Here is a 14637-nt window from a genome sequence, read left to right on the forward strand (position 1 = left end):
CTCCCTCCTGCGCCTCCCTTTGCCCGGGAAGAGCACCCAACTCACCCGGTGCACGTCTGGATCTCCCCCCGCCAGACTCTCCCGCAGCCTCTCCGCCTCTTGCGGAGCCCCAGGGGTTAGGGAGAGCGAGTGTGGCTTCCTAGAGCGGCAAGCGTTTGTGATGTCATTTCCTTCCCAGCCTCCTCAGGAAAGGCAGCTGTGACGTTCGGCCTCCAGTGGACCAATGGGGAAGCGCATGACGTTACCTTCTCTTAGCAGAAGGCTCCCCCTAGTGGATTGCGCGCAAAGGGCCAGGATTGTAGAAAAGGCGGGAAACAGGAGCGCGTCTGAGGGGAAGGGAGAGGGCAGGGATGATGGGCTTGAGAGGCCCCTCTCCATTGCTCCCTGGCAGACAAAGGCTTCAAGGTCTCCAGAGGGGGCACTTTCTCCATCTTCCTCTCCTTCCTGTCCAGGAATCGTCTGTGGAGATGGAGAAAAATCTCTCTGGAGGATTTGAACTCGCTTCCCTCAGGAACAGCGGCCCTGAAGGCTGGGCAGAGATTGGAGGAGGCCTCAAAAGGGTCCAAATCCAGTCAGAAACAGCCAGGTGGTCAGAAGAGAAGGACCACGAGGCTCTCTGGGAAACACAGCTTGTGTCTTGCGGTTGTTGAGAACTTTGGTCTTAAGCGGGGGAAGATGGGACACAGCCACAATCAGAAAAATGGAGATTTCTATCGGTTTTCATTTCTTTAATTCAATATATGAAGCTGCCCTTCTCACGCTCACGGCTCTGGGTATCTAAGAATTAATTCTCAGATATTTTAATAAAATAATTAATTCAATTAATTAAAGCAATTGGAAAGGTCGAGCGGCTGCTCGTGACCAAGGATATAATGCTGAAGAACAAGAAATCTCAAAGGTAAACCAATTCCAAAATGGAGAAAGAGCTCAAACTAGTGAACATTCCAGAACTTTTACCTCAGAATGAGACTGTTTGGTGAAGAAATCAAGAGGGGGGGGGGAAATGGCGTCTCATCTGTGACTGGAGAAAGGATGGAATTGCAAAATGGTGACAGGAAAAGAGTGAAAAATGATTTTATGTTTCACCAAACATAATCGAGGAACTATATTTACATATATCCAAGATACATATAAAAGGGAAACAAGCAGGAAGAAAATGTGAAACATCCCAAGAGATCCACTCAGCGTGAATAAATAGATCTATTTCTGTGTTGTATTTGTTTATGTGTACGTAAATACACACATACACTTTGCATGTCTAATTGCACTTGACCAAATAAAGTATTCAATTCAATTCAATATACATATAAGTATACCATATTATAACATTGTTATTTAAATGGACCAGTTTATTACAATTGTCGTTCCTGTCTATGACATTTCATGATTTTAATTTTGTAATTTTCTGTAAGGTAGTAATTATGAATCCCCAATTGAAAGGTTATTGTATAAAGGGAAGGACCCAGGTCCTTCCGATTCTCTTTTAGATAACATCTCTGCAATACAGTAATTAAGCAATATGCACCCAGTCTACTTCAGGAACCTCAGCAACTTTCAGACTTTAAGACTTCAACTCCCACAGACAACTTAGGAATTCTGGGAGTTGAAGTCCGTAAGTCTTAAAGTTACGTTTAGAGACCTTGGTCTAGTTCAGGGGTGTCAAACTCGTGGTATCACATTATGATCACGTGACATATCACAACTTCCCTTTGGCTAAACCAGGGGTGGGCGTGGCCAGCACATGGCACTGCGAGTTTGACACCCCTGGTCTAGTTAAGCCTGGAGCTCTGATGTAGCCACCAAGTTTCTTGAAGTCACTTCTTGGTCACTTTGAGTTCTGGAGCTCCAATCTCATGGGATCAGGTGTGGGCTCTGAAATTGAATGAGATGATCTCAAAGATCCCCTCACGGTATCCTTCCGTTCCGTGATTTTATGGAAGATTTTATGTTTTAGTCTCCAGGCCTTTATTCAGCCTATGCTAATCTCTGCACTTTTTCCAAAGTCTCAACATCTTTTTTGTAATTTGATAACCAAAATTGGATGCAGTATTCCAGATGTGTTCTTACTAAGGCTTTATAGAGCAGGACCAGGGTGGATAAAAATCAATGATTTTTTTTTAAATCAAAAAAATCAGATTTTTTTGATTTAAATCGATTTTTTTGGATCAAATTCATTTTAATAAAATGCTTTGGGAGTAAAAAATCTATCTAAAGATAGTTTCTATTTAAGATACATTAATAATTTAGTTTATTCAGCATGAAATGGAGTTTAGTTATATAGGACGAGGTTGTATATTCTGCAATATTGGGACTCTCGGCGAGTCAATAGCAGGTCACAGGAGGAGCCGCTGAGGGACAGAGATGGCAGTTGCTCTTTAAAAATTATGGTTTAAATCAAGCCTTTTTACTAGTGATTTAAATCATATTTAAATCGTGATTTATATCAACTTGATTTAAATCAAATCCACCCTGAGCAGGACTAATACTTCATGTGATTTTGATTCTATGCCTCTGTCCAGTGATGAAGCACCCACAATGTCTAAAGGTGAACTGTTCCACTGGTTAATTGTCCTCACTGTAAAGAAATTCTAGATTGCTTCTTTCCTTGATTAGTTTCCATCCATTTGTTTCTTATCTTGCCCTCTGGTGGTTTGGGGGAAAAATTAGATATTAGATTAACAGAGTTGGAATGGACCTTGTAATTCATCTATTCTAGTCCAACCCCCCACCCAAGCAGGAGACCCTACACCATTTCTGACAAATGAAGTGATGAAGCTCCCACAACTTCTGAAGTCAAGCTCTTTCATTAGTCGATTGTTCTGTCAGAAAAATTCTTGATCAGTTTCCATCCATTATTCCTTGTCTGATCCCTTGGAAAATAGCTTGACTCCCTCGTCTCTGTGGAAGCCCCTCAAATATTGGAACACTGCTATCCTGTCTTCCCTGGTCCCTCTCTTCACTAGACTAGCCATGCCCGGTTCCTATAACCATTCTTATTTTAGTCTTCCGGCCTTTAATCAGTTTAGCTGTTCTTTGCACTATGCCCAAAGTTTCAACATCTTTTTTGTAATGTGATGACCCAAACAGGATGCAGTATTCCAGGTGTGGTCTTACTAAGGCTTTATGGAGCGGTACTAATACTTCATGTGATTTTGATTCTATGCCTCTGTTTATACAACCAAGGATTGTATGCACTTTTTTTTATCTGCTGCCACACACAGGTGATTCATGCTTAAGTGATCATCCATTCCAACTCCAAGGACCCTTCACAGTTACTATTTTTGAGCCATGTAATCTGTTCTTCCTGCCCAGGTGTAAAATGTTCCTTTTTTCCACATTAAATTTCATTTTCTTGGATTCAACCTTGTCTCCTTTGGATCAGAATGGTACAATATGCAGACATATAAAAATCTATAGAGACATGGTGCATCAGTGCTTAAAATGCTATACTATAGGCTAATTGCCCACAGCCAGTAATTTGATTTTGACAGGGTCATGGTTCATTCAGCTTTCATCCTTCTGAGGTGGGTAAAATGAGGACCCAGATTGCTGGGGAGCATATGCTGACTTTCTAAACTGCTGAGAGAAAGTTGTAAAGCATTGTGGAGTGGTATATAAGTCTATGTGAATTGCTATTGCTATATAGTTTGTCCTGAGCATGGATCCTTTTATGAGAAGACTACCATTCTGAGCAAAATTCTTTCCACATTTCATGCATTTATATGGTCTCTCCTGTGTGGCTCATTTTATGGCAATTAAGGTGATATTTTTGAGCAAAGGTCTTTCCACACTCCATGCATTTTAAATGGCTTCTCCCGTGTGGATCACCTTATGGCAATTAAGATGGTGTCTCCGACCAAAGGTCTTTCCACACTCCATGCATTTAAAAGGCTTCTCCCGTGTGTGGATCACCTCATGTACAGTAAGATGACATTTTTGAGCAAAGGTCTTTCCACATTCCATGCATTTGAATGGCTTCTCCCCTGTGTGGATCCTCTTATGGCAATTAAGATGGTATCTCCGAGCAAAGGTCTTTCCACACTCCATGCATTTAAATGGCTTCTCCCCCGTGTGGATCCTTTTGTGGGTAGTAAGTGCATTTCTATAAGCAAAGGTTTTTCCACATTCCATACATTTAAATGGCTTCTCCCCTGTGTGAATCATATTATGGGAAATAAGATTACCACATTGAGCAAATGTCTTTCCACATTCCATACATTTAAATGGCTTCTCCCCTGTGTGAATCATATTATGGGAAATAAGATTACCACGTTGAGCAAATGTCTTTCCACACTCCAAGCATTTAAATGGCTTCTCCCCTGTGTGGATCCTTTTGTGGGTAGTAAGTGCATTTCTGTAAGCAAAGGTTTTTCCACATTCCATACATTTAAATGGCTTCTCCCCTGTGTGGATCTTATTATGGGAAATATGACCTCTTCGAGCAAAGGTCTTTCCATATTCCATGCATTTATACAGCTTTTCCCCTGTATGGAATTTTTTGTGCATAGTAAGTTCACTGCTACGAGTAAAGGCCTTTCCACACTCCATGCATTTATACAGCTTCTTCCCTGTGTGGATCATCTTGTGGCGAATAAGATTACTTCTGTGAGCAAAAGTCTTTCCACATTCCATGCATTTAAATGGCTTCTCCCCTGTGTGGATCACCTGATGTAAAATAAGATGATTTTTTTCAGCAAAGGTTTTTCCACATTCCGTACATTTAAATGGCTTCTCCCCTGTGTGGATCCTCTTATGGCGAATAAGATTACTTCTGTGAGCAAAAGTCTTTCCACATTCCATGCATTTAAATGGCTTCTCCCCTGTGTGGATCACCTGATGTAAAATAAGATGATGTTTTTGAGCAAAGGTTTTTCCACATTCCATACATTTAAATGGCTTCTCCCCTGTGTGGATCCTCTTATGGTGAATAAGATTACTTCTTTGAGCAAAGGTCTTGCCACACTCCATGCATTTATACAGCTTCTCCCCTGTGTGAATCATATTATGGGAATTAAGATTAGCACTTCGAGCAAATGTCTTTCCACACTCCATGCATTTATACGGCTTCTCCCCGGTGTGGGTCTTCATATGGGAAATAAGATTACATCTTTGAGCAAAGGTCTTTCCGCAATCCATGCATTTATACAGCTTCTCCCCTGTGTGGAACTTTTTGTGCATCGTAAGAACACTGCTACGAGTAAAGGACTTTCCACACTCCATGCATTTATATGGCTTCTCTTCTGTGTGGATCATTTTATGGCGAATAAGATTACTTCTTTGAGCAAAGGTCTTTCCACACTCCAGGCATTTAAATGGCTTCTCCCCTGTGTGGATCACTTTATGTAAAATAAGATGACTTTTTTGAGCAAAGGTCTTTCCACATTCCATGCATTTAAATGGCTTCTCCCCTGTGTGGATCCTCTTATGGGAAGTAAGATGACCTCTTTGACTAAACATCTTGCCACACTCCATGCATTTAAATGGCTTCTTCCCGGTGTGGATTATTTTATGGCGAATAAGATTACTTCTGTGAGTAAAAGTCTTTCCACATTCCATACATTTAAATGGCTTCTCCCCTGTGTGAATCATATTATGGGAAATAAGATGACCTCTTCGAGCAAAGGTCTTTCCACATGCCATGCATTTATATGGTTTCTCTCCTGAGTGGATCCTTTTAGGGGAAATAAGATTACTACGTCTTCTGAACCCGTTACCAGACTCTCTGCATTTGTATACCTTCCCCCCAGTGTGAATCCTTTCATGGGAAGTAAGTTGCCTGCTTTTTCCAAAACATGTTCCACATTCCAAACATTTGTAAGGCTTCTCTTTTGTGTCTATCACTTTTTGAGATGTAAGGAACTTATTTCCAAGAGAAGGAATGAATGTCCCATTGTAACTTTGTCCGTTGTGTCTTCTTATAGCATCTTCTCCTTTGTTTTGGCTTAAATAGTGTTCTTTTACTTGTAATTCAGCTTTGATTGGCTTCATACTATTCCCAATATATTTTTTCCTTATTTTCTCCTGTTGGGCAAGAAAGTCTTGCATCGCAGCATCAGTGGAAGCTGAGCTTTCCTGATTCCAATCATTTGACTGGTTTCTATCATGGGTTTCTGGTTCCATTCGAATTCCAAACTTCTCTGTTCCATCTTTAGCATTGATCACTTGGAACAGTTCACAGAAATGTTGATTCTCCTGCCCATTATTACCTTCAAAGCAGAAGAGAAATGAAAACGATAACAAGGTTAAGAGAAAAAGATCAAACCGTACAAAGTCAAGTGAATTTCCTTCTGAATTTTTCCAAAATTCCATTATGTTTTATGTTTGCATGCTTACAACGGTGTGATATAGACAGGATGATTTCTATCTTCATGAGTCCTGAAAGATTTGAAAATATCTAGAAAACATCTCTTTCTTTACAACTATCTAAAGATCTGCAAATCTCAATCAAAGTCTGTTTTGAGTCAAGGAATAATCAGGGGAAACATCCAAGGACGCATAAGGAGAAAACTTAAGATTTACTGGGGTGGATTAATTTTAACAGAGACCTGTGAGAACTAAAACAATTTTGAAAAAAGCTCTTTCTTCCCCGGTGTACCTTGGAGCAGCTACTCCACAGCCTCTGGCAGGCAGGCAGGACTCCCGCTCGGCCAGTTCCTTGATCCCAACGATGAGACTTTGGAGCAAAGTCCCTTGATTGAAGCCTCCTATTGGCTTGTAAACACTCATTGTGCTGAGACTGGAAAGGTTGGGAGGCTTCAAAAATGGCTATTTTGCTGCCCCAAAGTCTCCTCGGCTTGAAAGGGTTTTTTGGCTGGATCTCGTACAGGTTTACAATTGCAGAGAACCGTGGCCTAAACTACTTTAGTGCGAGATCACACAAGATGATTAGTGCAAGATCTCACACTAATGATCTCGCGTGATCTTGCACTGCAGTACTTTAGGCCTCTGTTCCCTACAAACTGAGGACTGCACGAGATCCAGGGCAAAAGTCTTTGAAAACAAAGAGGCCTTCCCTTTGTTTGCAAAGCATTTTGCCCTGGATGTATTGCAGCCCTTGGTTAGCTAGGAACAGAGGCCTAAAGTACTGTAGTGCAGTGGTGGAATGTAAAATTTGTTGCTACCGGTTCTGTGGGCGTGACTTGGTGGGGGGAATGTGACTGGGTGGGCATGGCCAACTCTTTTTTTTTACTTTTAAAACCGTTTTTTCTACCACCTCTTCAGCCGCAGAGGTTGTAAAAAAATACTTTTAAAAGCCTCTGCCGATCAGGCAACTCTGCTGGGATCCTTAGAGGCTTTTAAAAGCATCTTTTCTACAATCTCTTTGGCCGATTTGTCTGATTGACAGAGGCTTTTTTCTTTTAAAAGCCTCTGATGATCTCAGCTGAGTTGCCTGATTGTCAGAGGTTTTTAAAAGATTTTTTTCCTGCAATCTCTTTGGCAGAAGAGGTGGTAGAAAAAATGCTTTTATAGGCCTCTGATAATCCCAGCTGAGCCGCGCGATCATCAGAGGCTTTTCTTTTACTTTTAAAAGCAGTCTTTCGGCTGAAGTGGTTGTAGAAAAAATGCATTTAATAATTTTAAAAAAGCCTCTGATGATTACGCGGCTCATCTAGGCATGGGGGGGCAGGGGGTAGGGATTTTTGGTACTGGTTCTCCTAACCACGTGCCCTCCTCGCTACCACATCAGGCGATCCGGTCCGAACCGGGAGCATTTCACCCCTACTGTAGTGCTAGATTCTATGAGATCAATAGTGCCAGATTTCCCACTATTGACCTTGCGTATCTCTCACTACTTAAGGCCTCTTTTTTCTGCAAATGCATCCAAGCAGGTAAAGGAATCAACATCTTGCTATATCCTCGTAAAGTCTAAGTCACACTGCATAAGGTCTTTGTTCTTGAATTGGATTGGGAGAATGCTCTTCCATGGCCTGAGCATGAAAGTTCTGTTCTCACAAAATTTTGGGAGGTTTCAGAGGACAAATGACAACATATTCTTTTCACATGACCTCCAGAGGACACATAAAAGCAAACCTCATTCTTTTCAGCCTCCACAGATAAGTTCAAATAGAAATGGAAAAATAAAGACTTAAAATAGACACCTAACTTCAAAATTGTCATCAAAAAAGCACAACAAAGAATGTTCTTTCTGCACCAACTCAGAAAGCTCAAACTGCGCAAGGAGCTGCTGATCCAGTTCTACAGAGGAATTATTGAGTCTGTCATCTGCATCTCTATAACTGCCTGGTTTGGTTCTGCAACTCAACAAGACAGACACAGACTTCAGAGGATAATTAGAATTGCAGAAAAAACAATTACTTCCAACCTGCCTTCCATTGAGGACCTGTATACTGCACAAGTCAAAAAGAGGGCTGTGAAAATATTTACAGACCCCTTGCATCCTGGATATAAACTGTTTTAACTCCTGCCCTCAAAACGACGCTATAGAGCACTGCACGCCAGAAAAACTAGACACAAGTACAGTTTCTTCCCAAATGTCATCACTCTGCTAAAAAAAATATGCCGTCAACACTGTTTAGTAAACTAGTTACTAAATCTGCATTACTATTAATCTTCTCATCGTTCTCACCACCCATCTCCTCCCACTTACAACTGTATGACTGTAACCTTGTTGCTGGTATCCTTAAGACTTATATTGACTGTTTGCTGATATGATATGATTGCTTACTTGTTCCCTATGACTATCATTAAGTGTTGTAATTTATGACTCTTGACGAATGTATCTTTTCTTTTAAGAGCGTATGGACCAAGACAAATTCCTTGTGTCCAATCACACTTGGCCAAATAAGTATTGTGTTGTGTTGTGTTCTATTTTATTCTAAAGAAATGGCCCAAAAGCATCTCAACAAAGAGACATTGACTCTTTCCTTCCTTGGAGTACCAGAAGGCCAGATCCTTTCCTTCTCCCTCCCAGGAGACAGTATCTGATTAGTGATTTATTTAATAAAAAACTAACTATAATCTGGCTTCTTGAACTCTCTGATTTGGGACAAAAAAACTTACCGAGGGAGGCCACGTTCCTATAGTTTTCAAGCATGACTTCCGAATGCAGCGCTTTTTGATCAGAATCCAGCAGAGACCATTCCTCCTCAGAGAAATACACAGCCACCTCCTCGAAGGACACAAGACTCTCCTGAACACGGAGAAAAGAACAGAACAGGAGGATTAGCAAGAGCTGTTCATCTTCATCAATGATTTAGACAAGCTGATAGAAGGGGAACTCATCAAATTTGCCGACAAGACCAAATTGACAGCAATACTAACACTCCACAAGATAAGCTTGAGATATAGAAGGATTGACAGATTGGCACTTCTAACCAAATGAACTTCAATGGTGAGAAATGTAATGTGCTACATTTAGGAAAGAAAAACCAAATGCACTGCCATAGAATAGGTGATGCCTGGTTCTACAGTAGAAAGTGCAACAGGGATCTTGGAGTCCTAGTGGACAATCGGTTAAACATGAGCCAGCAGTGTGCTACAGTTGCCAAAAGACACCCAACAGAATCATAGGTTGCATTAAGAGAGAGATAGAATCAAGATCACATGAAGTAGTAGTATCACTTTATAATGCCTTGGTAAGACCACACATAGGAACTTTGCATCCAGTATTGATTGCCATGATGTAAAAAAGATTTTGAGACTCTAGAAAGAGTGCACAGAAGAGCAACCAAGATGATGAAGGGACTGGAGGCTAAAACATACGATGAACGTTTGCAGGAACTGGGCATGGCTAGTCTAATGAAGAGAAGGATCAGGGGAGACAGGGTAGCAGTGTTCCAATATTTGAGGGGCTGCCACAGAGAGGAGGGGGGTCAAGCTATTTTCCAAAGCACCTGAAGGCCAGTCAAGGAATAATGGATGGAAACTGAACAAGGAGTGATTCTACCTGGAAATAAGGAGACATTTTCTGACAGTGAAAGCAATCAACCCATGGAACAGAAGTTTCCTTCAGAAGTGGGAGCGTCATCACTGGGAGCTTTCAAGAAGTGACTAGACTGCCAACTGCAGAAATGGTGTTATGACCTACAAGGTCCCTTCCAACTCTGTTAATCTGTACCTTAGGAGGTTGATAAATTACAAAAAGAAAAGTGGTCCAGCAATTCCTGCCACTGTCATACGTTTATTCCTAATTCTTCAAGGACTTTAAAAGAAATGCTTCCTGTAAAGGCAAAGTTGGAGGAGCACCTAGCAGAACAAGACAACCAGAGGAAGCTATGCTGGCTGACAGCAACTTCAACCTGCTATTCTGCTCTCCATGTTGTGGAAGGACACAAAAATAATCCAGTCCAAACAAGGGAATAGAAGCAGAGAGCATTCTGCACACCCAGTTCACTTCCTGAAGGGAGAATACAGATCTAATAACTTTTCCTTTTCTTACTTGATTTAGAGGTTCAGCCGGTGTTTGATTGCTGTCATGAAAACCAGAAAATTTCATTCTTTGTTTCTCTGTAAGAAATAAATAATTTCAAAATAATAATTAACAAAATATTTATTTATTTCCTCAGATAAGCTGGTCCGAAGCCATGAAGGGCTTTAAAGGCGACAACCAGAACCTTGAATCGCACCCGGAAGCAAATTGGCAGCCAATACAGCTCCTGCAGGAGAGTTGATAAATGTGCACACTGGGATCTGCAGAAAACCATGTGGACCACTATGTTTTGCACCAAGTGGAGCCCACATACCCTTCAAGGGCAGCCCCATGTAGAGCCCGTTGCAATAGTTAAAACGGGAACTCCTTCAGGAAGCGCGGGAGGACCTCTTGGAGGGTAGAGCCGAGGATTTTGTACAGTATCTGTATGATAAAATCGCTCAGATTCGGGAACACCTGGACTCTGACGGGGTAGATTCAGGGGGGAGGATGGAGGCAGGTCATGAGAATATTATCTGGGAAGAGTTTGATTCTGGGACTCCTGAAGACGTGGACAGGATACTGAGTAGACTGAATGCTGCCACATGTTTATTGGACCCGTATCCCTCCTGGCTGGTGCTGGCCTCTCGGGAGGTTACACGAGGCTGGCTCCAGGGGATTATAAATGTTTCCTTGAGTGAGGGTGTCTTCCCTGCCGCCTTGAAAGAGGCGGTGGTGAGACCTGTCCTCAAGAAGCCTTCCCTGGACCCGACAGCGTTGCCTAATTACCATCCAGTCTTCAACCTTCGCTTTGTTGCGAAGGTTGTTCAGAGTGTGGTAGCACGACAGCTCCCTCGGTACCTAGCTGAATCGGCTTATCTGGATCCGTTCCAGTCGGGCTTCAGGCCTGGGTACAGCACGGAAATGGCATTGGCCGCATTGGTAGATGATCTCTGGAGAGCTCGGGACAGGGGTTGCTCCTCTGTCCTGGTCCTATTAGACCTCTCAGAGGCTTTTGATACCATCGACCATGGTATCATGCTGCACCGGCTGGAAGAGTTAGGGGTGGGGGGCATCGTGTTGCGGTGGTTCTCCTCCTTTCTCTCCGATCGGTCGCAGTCTATGTTGGCAGGGGGGCAGAGGTCGACCCCGAGGCCCCTTGTATGTGGAGTGCCACAAGGGTCGGCCCTCTCGCCCCTTCTGTTCAACATTTATGTGAAGCCGCTGGGCGAGATCATCCGTGGTTTTGGGGTGAAGTACCACCAATACGCTGATGACAATCAGCTGTACATCTCCACCCCGGACCACCCCAATGATGCCCTTAAAGTGATGTCCCAGTGCCTGGAGGCTGTAAGGATCTGGATGGGGAGAAACAGGCTCAGGCTCAACCCATCCAAGACCGAGTGGCTGTGGTTTCCGACATCCCGATATAGTCACTTGGTGCCATCACTGACTATTGGGGGCGAGTCGTTGGCCCCCACGGAGAGGCCTCGCAACTTGGGTGTCCTCCTGGACTCACAGCTGTCTTTAGAAGAGCATTTGACGGCTGTGGCTGGGAGGGCATTTTATCAGGTTCGCCTGATTCGCCAGTTGTGTCCCTTTCTGGATCGGGACTCGTTAAATACGGTCACTCATGCCCTCGTCACTTCCCGCCTGGACTACTGCAATGCTCTCTACATGTGGCTCTCCTTGAGGAGTACCCGGAGGCTACAGCTGTTCCGGAATGCGGCTGCGCGGGTGGTTATGGGAGCGACGTGGTGCTCCCATGTGACCCCCCCTCCTGCGCGAGCTGCACTGGCTCCCGGTGGTCTTCCGGGTGCGCTTCAAGGTTTTGGTTACCACCTTTACACCGCTCCATGGCTTGGGACCGGGGTATCTACGAGACCGCCTTCTGCCACCAGTAGCCTCTCACCGACCAGTACGCTCCCATAGAGAGAGGCTTCTTAGGGTGCCGTCGGTCAAACAGTGTCGACTGGCGGCCCCCAGGGGGAGAGCCTTCTCTGTGGGGGCACCTGCCATCTGGAACGAGCTCCCCCTGGAGATATGGAAACTGGAAATAACTGGAAACCAAGTCGAGTAATTTTGTCTTCCAGAAAAATCGCCCAATTCCTCTGCACACCCTTTCAGGTGGACCTCAATCTCCTCCTTCCCCCAAGAGCAGGAGGCTCACCTAAAGAGGCCTGCTGGGCAATTATCTGCAGATGCAATTAGTGCAAAGAAGTATAAATAGGAGAAAGTATTGTATAGAAGAGAAGAGAGCGTGAAGTTAAGACAGATGGGTAATTGGAGGATCTTCAATTACCTCCTGAGGTGTCCTGAGTTTGATCTTCCCAAGGGATCCTCCTGAAAAATAACCCCTGAAGGAGAGTTGATGGATTCTTCTTTCCCTCAGGATCTCTGATCTCCACAGTGCAGCACTTCCAATAGGAAGAAAGATGGAAGAAGCAGAATTAATGCACATCACATGACATAAAATGGATTCTTATATTCATAACACCACCTCAAAGCCCCCAATATCCATCAGGGTGGCTGAATGAGAAAACAATGGAACAATGTCCTACAAGAATTGGTGGGACATTGCCACATATTATGAATGTCAGAGAGGTTTGGGAAGGAGGGGTGAAGTATTCAAACAGATTCTCTATTCTCTATTGAACTCTTACCTGCAACTCGTCCTGCTCCTTCTCGTCCTCCGCCTGGCTCAGGAGGAAGCCTTCAGCCAGGGCCACCACCTGAGAGCTGGTCTCTGCTCCATATTCCTGCACCCAGCTCTCCATCTCTCGGAGCAGAAGAGCCAGGAATTGCTGGTGGGTCTCCAGATGCCTTTTCCTTCACGGGACAAATGGCTTCCAGTTTCTGTATCTGAGCTGGGAAGAAAAAATAAATATTAAGAATTAGAAAGTGGAATTCAGCCACTGAGCGACCTTCCCCCAAACTCCCCGGAGCCCCAAGAGGCTCATCCCAGCGCAGGACTGAGGTGCCCCCGAGCAGGGCCGGGAAGGAGGCAGCTGGAGAGGCTGCCCCGCTTCTCTCCCCTCCGGAGACAGGGAGCCTGGTGCGAATCCTGCCTCCTCCTCGCCCGGCTTCTCTCCGCTCCTGCTGGGCCTCCGCAAGGCCGACCCTCCCCTCCCCCCACTCGGGCTCTTCGCATGGAGAGGGCGGCTGGGGAGCATGGGACCCGGGGTTGAAGCCGAAGGAGGGCCGGCCTAGAGTTTATCCCTCCTGCGCCTCCCTTTGCCCGGGAAGAGCCCCCAACTCACCCGGGAAACGTCTGGCTCTCCCCCCGCCAGACTCTTCCGCAGCCTCTCCGCCTCCTGTGGAGACCCGGGGGTTAAGGAGAGCGAGCGCGGCGTCCTAGAGCGGCAAGCCTTTGTGGTGTCATTTCCTTCCCAGCCTCCTCAGGAAAGGCAGCTGTGACGTTCACCCTCCAGTGGACCAATGGGAAGCGCATGACGCTAACTTCTCTTAGCAGGAGGCTCCCTCTGGTAGATTGCGCACAAAGGGCCAGGATTGTAGAAAAGGCGGGAAACAGGAGCGCGTCTGAGGGGAAGCGAGAGGGCAGGGATGATGGGCTTGAGAGGCCCCTCTCCATTGCTCCCTGGCAGACAAAGGCTTCACCGTCTCTAGAGGGGGCACTTTCTCCATCTTCCTCTCCTTCCTGTCCAGGAATCGTCTGTGGAGATGGAGAAAAATATCTCTGGAGGATTTGAACTCGCTTCCCTCAGGAACAGCGGTCCTGAAGGCTGGGCAGAGATTGGAGGAGGCCTCAAAAGGGTCCAAATCCTGTCAGAAACAGCCAGGTTGTCAGAAGAGAAGGACCAGGAGGCTCTCTGGGAAACACAGCTTGTGTCTTGCGGTTGTTGAGCACTTTGGTCTTAAGTGGAGGAAGATGGGACACAGCCACAATCCTGACCAAGGAAATAATGCTGAAGAACAAGAAATCTCAAAAGTAAACCAAATTCCAAAAAGGAGAAAAAGCTCAAACTAGTGAATGTTCCAGAACGTTTACCTCAGAACGAGACCATTTGGTGAAGAAATCAAGATGGGGGGGGAATGGCGTCTCATCTGTGACTGGAGAAAGGATGGAATTGCAAAACGGTGACAGGAAAAGAGTAAAAATGATTTTATGTTTCACCAAACATAATCGAGGAACTATATTTACATATATCCAAGATACATATAAAAGGGAAACAAGCAGGAAGAAAATGTGAAACATCCCAAGAGATCCACTCAGCGTGAATAAATAGATCTATTTCTGTGTGGTGGGT

At 44.5% G+C, this 14637-nt stretch overlaps 2 protein-coding genes across 2 annotated transcripts; both read right to left on the bottom strand.

Moving 5' to 3' along the window:
• Positions 1-1204: 1204 nt before the first annotated feature.
• LOC139309255 (zinc finger protein 557-like) lies at positions 1205-14014 on the bottom strand. Its single transcript, XM_070933313.1, has 7 exons — positions 13977-14014; positions 13033-13198; positions 12672-12786; positions 10400-10467; positions 9022-9151; positions 5737-6206; positions 1205-2643 (listed from the first exon to the last, which is right to left on the bottom strand). Exons 1-7 carry the CDS (start codon positions 14012-14014, stop codon positions 2632-2634), a joined length of 999 nt encoding a protein of 332 aa, XP_070789414.1. The 3' UTR covers positions 1205-2631.
• On the bottom strand, positions 3606-5720 carry LOC139311627 (zinc finger protein 845-like). Its single transcript, XM_070936111.1, has one exon. The coding sequence runs from the start codon at positions 5638-5640 to the stop codon at positions 3802-3804; it is 1839 nt and encodes a 612-aa protein (XP_070792212.1). The 5' UTR covers positions 5641-5720; the 3' UTR covers positions 3606-3801.
• Positions 14015-14637: the final 623 nt, after the last annotated feature.

This window comes from Pituophis catenifer, unplaced genomic scaffold (genome assembly GCF_029215685.1).
Source record: "Pituophis catenifer annectens isolate HBS135680 unplaced genomic scaffold, rPitCat1.0.hap2 SCAF_2, whole genome shotgun sequence".
Taxonomy (NCBI): Eukaryota; Metazoa; Chordata; class Lepidosauria; order Squamata; family Colubridae; genus Pituophis; species Pituophis catenifer.

Excerpts from the sequence above, each read along its gene's own strand:
- LOC139311627 (XM_070936111.1), bottom strand. The coding sequence starts at position 5,640 with ATGGCATGTGGAAAGACCTTTGCTCGAAGAGGTCATCTTATTTCCCAT.
- LOC139309255 (XM_070933313.1), bottom strand. The coding sequence starts at position 14,014 with ATGGAGAAAGTGCCCCCTCTAGAGACGGTGAAGCCTTT. Across the intron at positions 13,199-13,976 it reads CTAGAGACGGTGAAGCCTTT|GAAAAGGCATCTGGAGACCC; the intron begins GTCTGCCAGGGA and ends TGTCCCGTGAAG. Across the intron at positions 12,787-13,032 it reads AGGAGCAGGACGAGTTGCAG|TGCTGCACTGTGGAGATCAG; the intron begins GTAAGAGTTCAA and ends TCCTATTGGAAG.